We start from the raw sequence: 14783 nt of genomic DNA, 5'->3' as shown, positions 1-14783 counted from the left end.
GGGAGTGTAAAATCTCCCTAATAAGTGAGCTCATACTGCCCATTTCTTTGCAAATTTAACTCAATACTGTAATCACTGAAATAACATAACATACCCTCTCAACGTCTGAAATTTCATTCGTTTCCTACTTCTCTTCTAGCAGTCTAACTTTCTTTTTGTCAGGCAGTGTAAATTTATACCGTCGTATGACTTACAATTAATTTTGTTGACTGGAAAAAGACAAAACTACACCGGAAATGAAACGATTACCTAGTGTTCTTTTCTAAGTAGAAAGAGTCATACTACAGAGGAATTCAAGAAACGACAATGTGAGTTAAAGGCGAGAAAAGTGAGGACAGACTATGTGAGACTTACCGACGATGCCTGGCTTCGCGTCGTTTAGCAGCGGCTCCAGATGCTCCTTGACCAGGGCGAACACGCTGTCCGAGCTCAGCACCCACCTGTTGGCAGTACGTTAAACCGTAAGAGACTCACTAATGTCACAGCCAAGAGCTTGTACGTATTCTCAAAAATCTTACTACTTACATAATGAAGGAGGCTTCCTATAGTATACATTGATAGAAAAAAAATCGCAACATCAAGAAGGAGTTGTGCTACATAAACGAAGGCTGGTGGGCGTGCAACACCATCATGTTTGGCGCATGGCTCTGGCTCATCATACTGTATATGGAGCAACAATTTGAGCAGCAGATTGCACCACAGTGACACAACGAATTGTTACGAACCGGTTACTTTAATGACAGCTCCCAGCCAGAAGCCTTGTGGCATGCATTCCACTGACACCAAACCACAGCCATTTGCGACTTCAGTGGTGTCAAGCGAGAGCAAACTGGAGGGCAGGGTGGTGGACTATTGTGTTTTTTGTTCAAAGCTGGTGCTGGCTGGGTAGCAGTGATGGCCGTGTGTTGGTCAAAAGGTGGCCAGTTGAAGGCCAACCTGCCCATCTCCTATACACTCTTGATCTTCACCTAGAGTTTTGGTCAAGGGTGCGATTTCGTATGAAGGCAGGAGCACTCTCGTGATTATCCCACGCAACCTGGCTGCAAATTTGTACGTCAATCTGATGATTCGATCTCTTGTGTTGCTATTCATAAACAGCATTATAGGAGGTGTTTTCGAACATGATAACCGCTGTTGTAAACCAACATGCTCTATAGAGTGTCGACATGTTACCTTCACCTGCTCTATCACTAGCTTTGTCTCCAATCGAGCGCATATGCGACGTCATTGGACGACAACTCCAGCGTCATCCACAACCTGCATTAACCATCTCTGTACTGAAAGACCAAGTGCAACCGGCATGGAACTCCATCCTACAAACTAACATCCAGCAGCTATGCAACATAATGCATGCACGTTTGCTCGCTTCCATTCAACATTCTGGCTACTACCCCGGTTATTAATGTACCAGAATTTCACTTTCAAAATGGCTAACCACGTGCTTACATTAACCTGTGATCATGCAATGTTAATCACTTAAATTTGATACGTAGACAAATGTGACCCCAAAATTTCATTACTCTACATTAATTGCACTACTGGCCATTATAACTGCTACACAAAGAAGAAATGCAAGTGATAAACGGGTATTCATTGGACAAATATATTATACTAGAACTGACATGTGATTACATTTTCACGCAATTTGGGTGCATAGATCCTGAGAATTCAGTACCCAGAACATCCACTTCTGGCCGTAATAACGGCCATGATACGCCTGCGCATTGAGTCAAACAGAGCTTGGATGGCGTGTACAGGTACAGCTGCCCATGCAGCTTCAACACGATACCACAGTTCATCAAGAGTAGTGACTGGCGTGTTGTGACGAGCCAGTTGCTCAGCCCCCAGTAACCAGACATTTTCAATTGGTGAGAGATCTGGAGAATGTGCTGGCCAGGGCTGCAGTCGAACATTTTCTGTATCCAGAAAGGCCCGTACAGGACCTGCAACATGCGGTCGTGCATTATCCTGCTGAAATGCAGGGTTTCGCAGGGATCGAATGAAGGGTAGAGTCACGTGTCGTAACACATCTGAAATGTAACGTCCACTGTTCAAAGTGCCGTCATTGCGAATAAGAGGTGACCGAGACGTGTAACCAATGGCACCCCATACCATCACGCCGGGTGATACGCCAGTATGGCGATGACGAATACACGCTTCCAATGTATGTTCACCGCGATGTCGCCAAACACGGATGCAACCATCATGATGCTGGAAACAGAACCTGGATGCATCCGAAAAGATGACGTTTTGCCATTCGTGCACCCAGGTTCGTCGTTGAGTACACCATCGCAGGCGCTCCTGTCTGTGGTGCAGCGTCAAGGGTAACCGCAGCCATGGTCTCCGAGCTGATAGTCCATGCTGCTGCAAACGACGTCGAACTGTTCGTGCAGATGGTTGTCGTCTTGCAAACGTCCCCTTCTGTTGACTCAGGGATCGAGACGTGGCTGCACGATCAGTTAGAGCCATGCGGATAAGATGCCCGTCATCTCGATTTCTAGTGATACGAGGCCTTTGGGATCCAGCACGGCGTTCCGTATTACCCTCATGAACCCACCGATTCCATATTCTGCTAACAGTCATTGGATCTCCACCAACGCGAGGAGCAATGTCGCGATACGATAAACCGCAATCGCGATAGGCTACAATCCGACCTCTATCAAAGTCGGAAAGGTGATGGTACGCATTTCCCCTCCTTACACGAGGCATCACAAGAACGTTTCACCAGGCAACGCCGGTCAACTGCTGTTTGTGTATGAGAAATCGGATGGAAACTTCCCTCACGTCAGCACGTTTTAGGTGTCGCCACCGGCGCCAACCTTGTGTCAATGCTCTGAAAAGCTAATCGTTTGCATATCACAGCATCTTCTTCCTGTCGATTAAATTTCGCGTCTGTAGCACGTCATCTTCGTGGTGTAGCAAATTTAATGGCCAGTAGTGTATTTTTTGGTGTTGCGATTTATTTCCATCACCGGATAAAACGTTCGCGTGCAGAGAGCCGTACTCAGTAGGCGTAACGTAGCGGCAGTGGTCAGCCTATGTAAAGAGTGATCTTGAATGGATACGATACACTAAGTGTAGAAATGTGAATACCGAAGTCAAATACTCAATCCTTAGAGAGTGATATTGCTTCATGTCGGTGCTGCAAAAAGGAACGGCTTTGTAAAAGCTGTCAATTGTTTAGTTTCGTTGTTCCATTGACGTACGCTGAACCGGTGCTAGAAGGCGAGCAAGTTCTTTCTCATGATCTCTGTGGAATCTCACAAGTGTAGCTTGCTTTTGATGCCTTTGCACTATTGAGCAATAATACAAGGTGAGGTCAAATGGCAACGAGACAGATGGGAAAAAAGTAAGTAAACAGTTTATTATTTCACAAATACTCGCCAAAGCTGTTGAAACATTTATCCCACTGTGAGACAGGACTGTGTGTCTTCGTGGAAAAAATGTTTGTGGTTGCCTACAGAATCACAATTTACCCAGACGTGCACTTCGTCATCCGAAGCGTATCGACGACCACGAATGTCTCCTCGTGGCTCTAAAATTGCTAGGGCAGAGAAAGGGATTGTATGGAGGATGCGCAAAGGTTTCCCAGCGAAACTTCTGCAGCGTAGTGGAAGCGGGTTTGGCAACATGAGGGTGGACATTATTCATCTACATTTACATCTACACTCCGCAAGTCACCCAACCGTGTGTGGCGGAGGGCACTTTACGTGCCACTGTCATTACCTCCCTTTCCTGTTCCAGTCGCGTATGGTTCGCGGGAAGAACGACTGCCGGAAAGCCTCCGTGGCGCGCTCGAATCTCTCTAATTTTACATTCGTGATCACCTCGGGAAGTATAAGTGGGGACAAGCAATATATTCGATACCTCATCCAGAAACGCACCCTCTCGAAACCTGGACAACAAGCTATACCGCGATGCAGAGCGCCTCTCTTGCAGAGTCTACCACTTGATTTCGCTAAACATCTCCGTACCACTATCACGCTTACCAAATAACCCTGTGACGAAACGCGCCGCTCTTCTTTGGATCTTCTCTATCTCTTCTGTCAACCCGACCTGGTAAGGATCCCACACTGATGAGCGATACTCAAGTGTAGGCCGAACGAGTGTTTTGTAAGCCACCTCCTTTGTTGATGGACTGCATTTTCTAAGGACTCTCCCAATGAATCTCAATCTGGCACCCGCCTTATCAACAACTAATTTTATATGATCATTCCACTTCAAATCGTTCCGTACACATACACCCAGATATTTTACAGAAGTAACTGCTACCATTGTTAATTCCGCTATCATATAATCATACAAGAAAGGATCCGTCTTTCTGTGTATTCGCAATACATTACATTTGTCTATGTTAAGTGTCAGTTGCCACTCCCTGCACCAAGTGCCTATCCGCTGCAGATCTTCCTGCATTTCGCTGTAATTTTCTAATGCTGCAACTTCTCTGTATACTACAGCATCATCCGCGAAAAGCCGCATGGAACTTCCGATACTATTGTCGAACAAAACGATGCCGTCCGGCAAAATTCGTGAACGTTTGGGCTTGATGGTGCTCTTCTGTTTTTGCCAAGTGTCTACGTACTGCTGTGCTTTAATTGTAGCACCGAGTTCCAGAAAGTCGACGAGCAGCAGGCCCTTGCAGTCAAAGAAAAAGGACATTATGACTTTCCGGAGCTGGAGTGCCTGTTGGCTCGACTACGATGCAGAAGATTCGCTGGAAAGCCCTTACACATCCTCCCAAAAATCTCTATCTCACCCCATGCAATTTCCATATTTTTAGAGTCCTGAAGAAAGGCTGTGGTCACAGTCGATATGCTTGGGAAGGAGAGATTCACGCCTGGATACAATCCGTAAGCAACTGCGAACATTTTTCCACTGTCTCACAATGGGATAATGTTTCAACAGCTATGGCGATTACTTTTGAAATAATAAACTGTTTGCTTACTTTTTTTCCCATCTGTCTAGTTTTCATTTGACTACCCGTTGTAGTATGGAAGACGAAATTCATTATTTTTGCATTATCCCTGTCATCTTCCATTTCGGTACCAATGTATGTAAATTAATTGTAATGGCTTTCTCAGTTTTCCGAAGTCCACAATGTCTACGGATATTTGTCGAATCATTTGACAAAATATTATTTTCTGGAACTGCTTTCCTTATGCTCGTTTTTGAATTTGCGCTCATCTGTAATGTAGCTCTCTTCGTTTCATCTTAATGTTTTAACACGGCTGTTGAACTATGCTAGATGTATGATTGGAAGGGAGAGGACTGCTTAAGTCAGGAGATGATTTCCAATGTGTCTGAGGTGCTGTGGAAACAGTGTCATATTTCTCGTATTGCCCTGAATGAGGGGTGTACGACATATATCGATGCTTTAAAAGTGCTCGAAGTTTAGTAACGATACACGAATGGAAGCGACATATTGATAACGGTTCGATATATTCGATACAGCGATTTTGCTTAACATGATTCATCTACTCGGCGTGCCTACCTTCTCATTTATTTTGTAGTTATAAATAATTGTCGCGACTTGAGAGGGCGCGACACACAGCACAAGAACATTCGTTTGTTTCATGTATCGGAACGTAATAATCACTTTAACTGAACCAAAACAGTCGACAAACCACCATGCGTCAAGCCGAGAAGAAAAGCAAACACAGATGTGATTTAGATGCATTCATACTGAATGTTAGTACCACTTTGACACCACTACTAGTGACGAGTTGTTTAAACCCTCCACAGCTGAGGGAAAAATTAATACATGTATGCCCACTCAATGTAACAGAAGTTACTGTATGGTATAAAACTGTTAAGGATACAGGAGCGTTGTGAACGGCATCCTTTTTTGTCACACCAATGCGATTACAATGCTTACTGTATGAGAAATATCCATTATGTCACCAGCCCTGCAGATATTGTGACATTAGCGGCGGCTCCAATAGAAATTTTTGTCGGCAAATATTACACAAGCACCAAAATTTTTTTAGTATGCTTTATAAAATTATTTCAGATGGCGTCCAAGAACTTGTGGCAAAAGAGATGCAGAGACTTCCTCTAAATGAAATAACTAGAAATGGCTCCTATAGATCATGTTTACTGCTCTGGAATTGCAGACTTGCGTTTTAGACCCCCCTCCCAAGAACAGACTCCAACGATGCAATACTTGTGCGAATGCTGTAGAAGAAAATTAAAGACTTCAAGAAGACTGATTAAAATGAAGAGACTTTTTATTGTTGAAGTGACCATGACAAATTAGTACATCGAAATTAGTACATCAGTTAGTACATACATTTAAATATTTGGCAATAGTCGGCATATCTCTTCCATTTGCAATGTTCTCTGTAAAGTGTGCTGTACAGTTTCAAAGTACGTAAAGAACGGCTTCACGAAACTACGTAAATCTCCAGTGATGTGTATTTATTTACAGACTACTTGACTCGGTCAAGTCACAGATACCATTACACGACGTTTAAAAAAGGTTCCTTAGCGTCAAGTACATAATTACGAGGAGCGTTCAATATTTAATGTAACATATTTTTTGCCTGAAAGCAGATTGGTTTTATTCAGGGTTCCAATACAGCATATTATTCTCCACTCTTTTGGCTACAAAAGGCTACTTTTCAATACGATCTCCATTCAATGCGACAGCCTTACGCCATCTTACTTTGAGGGCCCAGCTGGTGGACGAGTGTGCCAGCACTACCAACATAGACGTCCAGGAGGTGTTTCATGGTGATCCGCCGATCACATAGAAGGAGAGAGTCTGCACCTTCCAACGTTGTGGGAGTCACAGGTGCGTGTGTGGCCGGCCGGCATGCAGCAGATCGGACAGGTTTACAAATGTCTTGCCTAACGACTCGCCGTGCTTTTGTTCGCTGCCAGGTCTCTGTACACATTCCAGAAACGTCTATGAATATCTGCGATGCTGTGGTTTTCCGGCAAAAGAAACTGAGTGACTGGTCTGTGCTTGGAACGCACCTCCATTACAGACGCCATTTTGAAGGCTACGTACAGCGCCGCTACCTACCGGGATTTCATGAAATTTCATGAAACTATAGTTGCTAAAGCGGGAGTATTCTACTTTGGTACAGAACAAATTCCGCATTTTTCAACCGAAACTGGCCGAGAAAAAAATGTGTCGCATTACTTATCGAACGCCTATTTTATTATCAGTTGCATCATGTTTCATACATGGCGCCAAGGAATTCTCCTTTTCTTGACTTGAATGATATCCCTGAGGTATTGAATCAACAACGAAAGGGATTATAGGGCAAAAGGTAGCATAAAATTAAATTTTGAAAAGCACGGAATGGAATTATTGGGTTATTTATAAAAGATGTGTATATTTTTTATAACCGTTTTTGTAATTTCTAAAAAATGTTTGGGACATTATGTAAGTATCTGTTTTATTTGAGGTTCAGTGGTATCTATAGCTGTCTTCAATTATAACAAACAGTCGATATACTGGAAATTCGATGTAGTTTTCGGTATATCGCCATACGTCAATGCCAATATGCGGTGTATTGCACTGGAAAAAAAAAAACTTATATGCAGCTGTGCAGACACCTCAGCCATATAACGTATGTGAGATGAAGTGTATGTCCGCGTGACACTGACCACCTGTTGATGGCGACGTTGAGCCACTCGGCGGTCTCGCCGGCGGCCAGGGCGCGCCTCCTGCGCACGCGCAGAGCCTCAAAGGCGGCAGCGGCCTCGAGCAGCGAGCACACGGACTGCCTCCAGACGGCGCCCGCCGCCGCCAGCAGCAGCACCAGCCACGCCACAGACGCCCCCGCCGCCCCCAGCACCCAGCTGGCCGCCAGCGCCGCGCCCAGCGCCACCCCCAGCCGGTACAGCTGCGCGTCGCGCTGCATCACAAACAAACCCAATTAACAAACATTTGATTTGCGGATTCAAAACAGCCGCAGCCACTCGACTTTTGTGATGGCAGAATTTATTGTACCATTACTGCTCCTAAGTCGCCTAGAGACTCGTCATCAGACAGAACATGGTTCTTAGTGGCGGTTGTTATGTAGCTCTGGCAATAGAGAAAAACGTATCGACGTATCTGGAATCATTTACATTGTCAGGTTGACTAGATCGTAATATTTACGCTTACTTGACTCTATGGCATTAATCCTAGTGCACAAATCACTTTGGAAAACATAATTTATGTTTCCCAGTTATGTTAATTACACAATAGAACACAAACTTCGAACAGGTAACAGCTCCCACGTTCTTCATAGGATATTAAGACTTTAAGATTATGTTCAAAAGCTGTGCTGGAACGGATATTTCCTTTGGGCAACATTCGCATTTTCAAAAGTAGGAGATTGATCTTTAATGATAGTAAATAAATACAGGGTGTCCCAGGGGGATGACAATATTCAGGGATACGACAGGAACGATCATTCGGAAAAAAGTCTGGTAAACATGGGGTCCAAAATGCATACCTTAACAGCTATGAGCACTACTTCATCTTCGATACTGTGAAACAAATCTCTTCTAATGCAACCTCTTTACTTTCCATATTCGGGAGAAGCTAGTATGGACCAAAACAAGACAAAAATTGCCTAGTGAGTATGGGCTCTAAAGTGTATCTTAAGAGCTATCAGCACTTGTTCAGTTGAAGAGATGTTTTTTCGCAGAAGCGAAGACGAATAATTGGTCATAGCTCTTAAGGTACGCATTTTAGAGTCCTAGTTAGCTGGACTGTTTCGTTTCGAATGATCGTACCTGTCATATCCCCGAATACTGACCATTGCTCCTGCGACGCGCTGTATACGGCTTTAAATTGCATCCATTATTAAGTCTAGATCAGCACCCAACCATATAAACAAAATTCAAACTGAACCCAATATAAAATATAAAGACCTAAACATTTTAAAGCAATAGCCTACAACATTGCTGATGATCCATCCATTATTGACAATTTAGATTCAATCAAACACCATCACTCCAGTCAACAGTAGCAGGAGAAATCAAATACGTCTCTGCCTTCCCTAGGAAGGACCTATATATTGGCCTGCAAGAACCCCGAACCTCACCTCATCAGACTTCTTTCTCTGGGACTACACTTAGACCGAGGTGTATTCCACCCCTGTTGACGTGAAGGCGGAATTCGTTGCAAGAATTAGTGCAGCAACCACACTAATGCGGAACGTACTACGCGTTTTCCAGCGCTAAAAGAAGGAAGTACAAAAATCTTCAGGGAAGTTCAGCAATACAGAAATACCATTCGCTGGGGAATGGAACAGGTAGGAAGTGCAGGGAAACTAGGACGAAATGGCTGCATGAAAAATGTAAAGAAATCAAAAAGAAATTGTTGTTGGAAGAACTGACTCAGCACAGAGGAAAGTCGCAATAACGTTCGGTCTGTTTAAAAACAAGGGTGGTAACACTGAGACTGCAATAGCAATTCAACTGTTAAATTCAGAGGAGAGATCGGATAGATGGAAAGAGTACACTGAAGGCTCCTATGAGGAGGGAAGATGTGTCTTATGTGATAGAAAAAGGAAAGGGAGTCGATTTAGAAGAGATAGTGGATCCAGTATAAGAATTAGAATTTAAGAGAGCTTTGGAGCACTTAAGATCAAATAAGGCAGAAGGGATAGATAACATTAGATCAGGATTTCTAAAATCATTGACGGAAGTGGCAACAAAACGACTGTTCACGATAATGTGTAGAATGTATCAGTCTGGCGACGTACCATCTGACTTTCGGAAAAATATGATCCACACAATTCGGAAGACTGCAAGAGCTGACAAGTGCGAGAATTATTGCACAATCATCATAACAGCTCATGCATCCAAATTGCTGGCAAGAATAATATACAGAAGAATGGAAAAGAAAATTGTGAATATGTTGGTCGTCAATTAGTTTGGCTTTAGCAACGGGAAAAGCAATTTCGACGTTGCGGCTGATAATGAAAGCAAGACTAAAGAAAAATCAAGACATTTTCATAGGATTTGTCGACCTGCAAAAAGCTTTCGACAATGTAATATGGTGCAAGATGTTCGAATTCTGAGAAAAATGGGGGTAAGCTGTAGGGAGACACGGGTAACATACAATATGTGCAAGAGCCAAGAGGGAATAATAAAGAATGGACGACTAAGAACGAAGTGCTCAAATTAGAAAGGATGTAAGACAGGGATGCAGTCTTCCGTCACTACCGTTCAATTTGTACATCGAGGAAGAAATAATGGAAATAAAAGTTCAGGAAGGGAACTAAAATTCAAGGTGAAAGGACATCAATGATACGATTCACTGATAACATTTCTATCCTGAATGAAAGTGAAGAGGAATTACATGGCCTGCTGAATGGAATGAACAGTGTAATGAGTAAAGAATATGGACTGAGAGTAAATCGAAGAAAGACGAAATTAATGAGAAGTAGCAGAAATGAGAACAGCGAGTAACTTAACATCACGAATGATGGTCATGAAATAGATGAAGTTAAGGAATTCTACTACCTAGGCAGCAAAATAACCAATGACAGATAGGAGGACATCAAAAGCAGACTAGCACTGGCAAAGAGGGCATTCCTGAACAAGAGAAGTCTACTAGTATCAAACATAGGCCTTAATTTGAGGAAGAAATTTCTTAGGACGTACGTTTGGAGCACAGCATTTTGTGATAGTGAAGCATGGATCATGGGGAAACCGGAACAGAAGAGAGATGTACTGCTACAGACGAATGTTGAAAATTAGGTGGACTGGTAAGATAGATAATGAGGAGGTTCTGCGCAGAATCGGAGAGGAAAGGAGTATACGGAAAGCACTGATAAGATGAAAGGACAGGGTAATAGGGCATACGTAGAGAGATCAGGGAATGACTTACATGGAACTAGAGGAAGCTGTATAGGACAAAAACTGTAGAGGGAGACAGAGATAGGAACACATCCAGCAAATAACTGAGGAAAAAAAATAGTGATCAGAGCAAATCAGCAATGAAAAACATTTAATACTGTTTTATTATCAATCACACACAATAACTTCCTGCATACTCAGTACTCGAACAATATGCGTTTCCGACACATTGTCACCTTACCAAATATACATGGTGTTTCAGAAGGGATAGTCAGTAATTCAGACAAGGAGAGTACAGGCCAAACTTAGCTAAAAAGCTCCAATAAACATGGGTCCGCAACTCAATCGTTGCCAAAGTATTGCATTAATTCGAGTTCGGAACCAACTGTTAACGCTCATAGATACTGCGGTATTTACTTTGGTATCTCAAGGTTTGAGATTGACCATCTGTTTGTTTACGCATGAGCAACTACTTCCCTATCCCTCTCCGTGCACTATGCCGTACCGATCTCGCAATAAGTTACGAAAGTAAAGGCACCATGGACAGAGATTACACAAGTGAAGAGTATGCTGACATGTACTTCATGTACAATGCACGCGAACGTCCGAGTACTTAAACAAGGAGGACTGCTACCCAAGAGCCTGGCCTGAGTCACAGCAGTGTGTGGCGAATTTTACATGGGCAAGTACTCTATCCATATCACCCCCAGCGAGTGCAAGCCCACAAAAATGAAGACTTCCCTCCCAGAGAGAGTTTCTGCCATTAGGTGCAACAACAGTGAACCCTGAATCCCCTGCTTGTAAGCAGTATTCTGTTCACGGATGAGGCGGGATTTACCATTGACGGTTTTTAACTACCATAACTGTCACATTTTCGGCGATGTCAATCCTAATGCAACACAGGTATCACAACAACAGCAGTGTTATTCGTTGAACGTCTGGGCAGGACTGCTCTAAGACTGCATAATTGGATCACTCTTCCTACCAAAGAGACTAACTGGACGGCAGTACATGCAGTTTCTGCGGACTGTACTTCCAGATGATGCCCCACTGAACCAACGCCTAAACATGTGGGTCATGCGTGATGGTGCTCCAGCACAATTTCATTTATGAGTGCGCCAACTCGTAACCCGTTCGTATGGTCAACATTGGGCAAGTAGAGAAGGGCCTATGCCATAGGCTCCAAGATCTCCGGATTTAAATCCATGGATTTCTGTGTGGGGGGCCGCATCAAAAGCCTGGTATACCCTACCGAGGTGAACTTTCTTGAGGAATTACGCTTGCGGGTTGAAGCAGCCTATCAGCATTTACAGAATTTCTCAGGACTGCCTGAGAGGATTTGCAACTCATTTCAGAAACGAGTTCAATATCGCATTCAGACGCATGGACTACATTTCGATCACCTGCTTTAACGTTTAGAGATACCATGTGTTATTAGACACTTATGAACCGCAACAGAAAATGTGTTGTATCGCGACAACGGTTGATTTGTGGTCTCATGTTTATTGGAGCGTTTTTGCTACTTTTCGCCTGTACTTTCCGCGTGAGAAATATTGGCCATCACTGCTGAAACACGCTGTAGTTGTTTTTGTCTCCGTCATCATCCCTGTTGTTTGGGCACTAAACTTTTGAACACACTTTATAAGAAATAGGATTGGACCCAAAACTGAACCTTGTGGGACTCTCTTCGTGATTTATTCCAGATCACTAAATTTTTCTTTCCGTTCAGCATTGTTTGACTTATTCGAACCCATTCTGTTAAGTATGATTCACACCACTTACATGTAAAGCTATGAATTCTATAAAATTTAAGTCCTTCTACGGGAGTTCATGACGTACACAACCAAACGCACTAAAAAAAAAACACATGAAATACCAGCTGCTGATACTTTATTTTTATTTTATAATATTTGGTGAGTTTTCCACACAGTCATTATTTTCTTCCTGGAAATAGCTGTCACGCAGCTCGCTCTTCATTCGAGAATGAAGAAGTCATTGGATAGATGGAGTAATATAACACCACAAAGCAGTACCCTGCCTCACTGCCTTCAGTGGAGAGTATGTCACCGCGTTGTTGAGGACCAGATGACCTCCGCTGGACGGAACCCTCACAGCCACCTGCCCTCTCATCAGGAGATAATGGTAATATTTTCTGGTAACTGTCTGGCCTTAAGGGACTGTAACTGTGAAGAGTATGGCAAGGCACCATCGAAATGCGCTCGACATGATGGTTTACGGTGACGCCTGTCTTCGCTTTTTTTTTTTTTTTTTTTTTTTTTTTTCTCTCTCGAGGCGACTCTGCTGTGAGTTTCCATTGCTTGGCCAGCTGTTCGGTGTAGGGTTCATAATTATACGCCAATACTTATTCACCGTGATCAGCTGCTTGAAAACTGATAAATTTTCAATATTGTGATAACCTTTTCCGTTCAATGCGTAGGTTTATGGTATATAGATAAGCTTGGGAAAGATGATTCTCGCTGACCCACAGCTAGTGCTCATTGCCTGTTATTGATCCGACAGAGAAAGGACGATGATCACTTTTTCAGATAATTTATACGCCCCCACACTGGAAACGCCTACGTCATTTAACAGTAGTGTCTTAATTGAGAGTATCATCAATACACAAGAGAACCTGGTCACAATGAATTTCCTTGGATTTTTGTTTTCTTTCAAAACGTACCGTCACGGCTTATCATTTTGGATTTTACTGGAGTTGCATTTTTGCGAACGTCCCTCCCGTACTTAGGACGGCACATTTTTTATGCTATAGGGAATTGTCTGCTGGGGCTTCCTGGTGCCTGTGATTGTTTCACAACTTATTGTGAAAGATGAAGGGTATACCTGGATCAGAATGTCAAATTGGTTGACAGATACTTGTTTATAGGCCAACTATCACAGCAGAAACCCATCAGTGAATGACTTTGATTACGCCTTGAGTGTTGATCATCGTTGTCATATTGTTCTGCTAACTCATGTGTCACACTTAGCTGCGGACGACAATCGTAATTAGTTTTCGTTGTTTGCATTGCTTCCCAGAGCAGCGTGATTATTTTACGCGACAAAATGTCCTACACTAATTGCAAAAGTTGAGAGAAAATTACACAACAACGGGCAGCGTATGATTGTAGCCAGAACGGAAACGCACAACTGTTGCTGCCGCATAGTGCGGTGGCATACAAAATGTAAGCCGACAACTGCGCCTCCTCCCAAACTCGACTGTCAATCAGTTTGCTGTGTTCATCGAGGTATAGCTCAATTTTATTTCCGAGCACCTGCTCCTCACCAGAAGCGACCATGTCACGTTGTCGCCAGTGCTTGTTCGCGAGAGCTTCTCCTTAGCCATCGCGCCATAGGCAGCACGCTACACACTTGCGTACATGATCTACGCGAAAACTTGAAGAATGAGCCGAACCCGCGCGCAGCCGAATCTTTTATCTAACTCATTTGATTTGTTCTCTTCATATAGAATAGATATTTATTAATTATTTTTCAAATTATTGTACACAGTATTATGATCAAAAATTTACATTTAGGAGTATAACACAGAAATAGTGTGTTCCTTCCATTGTACGGAGGAGAGCTCGGCATTTTGGACATTGCTTGATATCCGGTAAGAACACAGTGTTTGGATGACCTGACCATTTGACTCTTAACTGGCCACCGTTGCAGCTTCCTGTGACGCGACAGGAGGAGGAGAAGTCGCCCCGACAGTGGCGTGCCCAACGGCAACAAAGGGTCGCGCCTCGGAATTTTGGCTACGGCAACGTTTTGAAGAATTTTTCCCCCTTCTGATTAAAATGATTTAGGCTTACAATGTCAGTTATAGCAACATTTTTAAAATGTATTCTTGTACATTCCTTTTATCCAACTCATTTGATTTAATTTTAAGTAGAACAGATATTTATTAATTACTTTCCATATTATTGTACACCTTAATATTACTAACAAAAGTAACTGAGATGGAAGACACGAGG

The 14783-nt window shown here is 43.1% G+C and overlaps 1 protein-coding gene across 1 annotated transcript; it reads right to left on the bottom strand.

Moving 5' to 3' along the window:
- Positions 1 to 313: 313 nt before the first annotated feature.
- LOC126263432 (uncharacterized) lies at positions 314 to 14152 on the bottom strand. The gene is made up of 3 exons (XM_049960559.1): positions 14093 to 14152; positions 7618 to 7868; positions 314 to 440 (listed from the first exon to the last, which is right to left on the bottom strand). The coding sequence occupies exons 1-3, from the start codon at positions 14150 to 14152 to the stop codon at positions 314 to 316; spliced, it is 438 nt and encodes a 145-aa protein (XP_049816516.1).
- Positions 14153 to 14783: the final 631 nt, after the last annotated feature.

The sequence above is a fragment of the Schistocerca nitens genome, chromosome 1, assembly GCF_023898315.1.
Source record: "Schistocerca nitens isolate TAMUIC-IGC-003100 chromosome 1, iqSchNite1.1, whole genome shotgun sequence".
Classification (NCBI taxonomy): Eukaryota; Metazoa; Arthropoda; class Insecta; order Orthoptera; family Acrididae; genus Schistocerca; species Schistocerca nitens.
This window is presented reverse-complemented; position numbering and strand designations above follow the sequence as displayed.

Coding starts and splice junctions, on each gene's coding strand:
- LOC126263432 (XM_049960559.1), bottom strand. CDS start 14,152: ATGGCTAAGGAGAAGCTCTCGCGAACAAGCACTGGCGACAACGTGACA. Junction 7,869..14,092: donor ACGTGACATGGTCGCTTCTG/GTGAGGAGCAGG, acceptor TTTGTGATGCAG/CGCGACGCGCAGCTGTACCG. Junction 441..7,617: donor AACGTCGCCATCAACAGGTG/GTCAGTGTCACG, acceptor TACTGCCAACAG/GTGGGTGCTGAGCTCGGACA.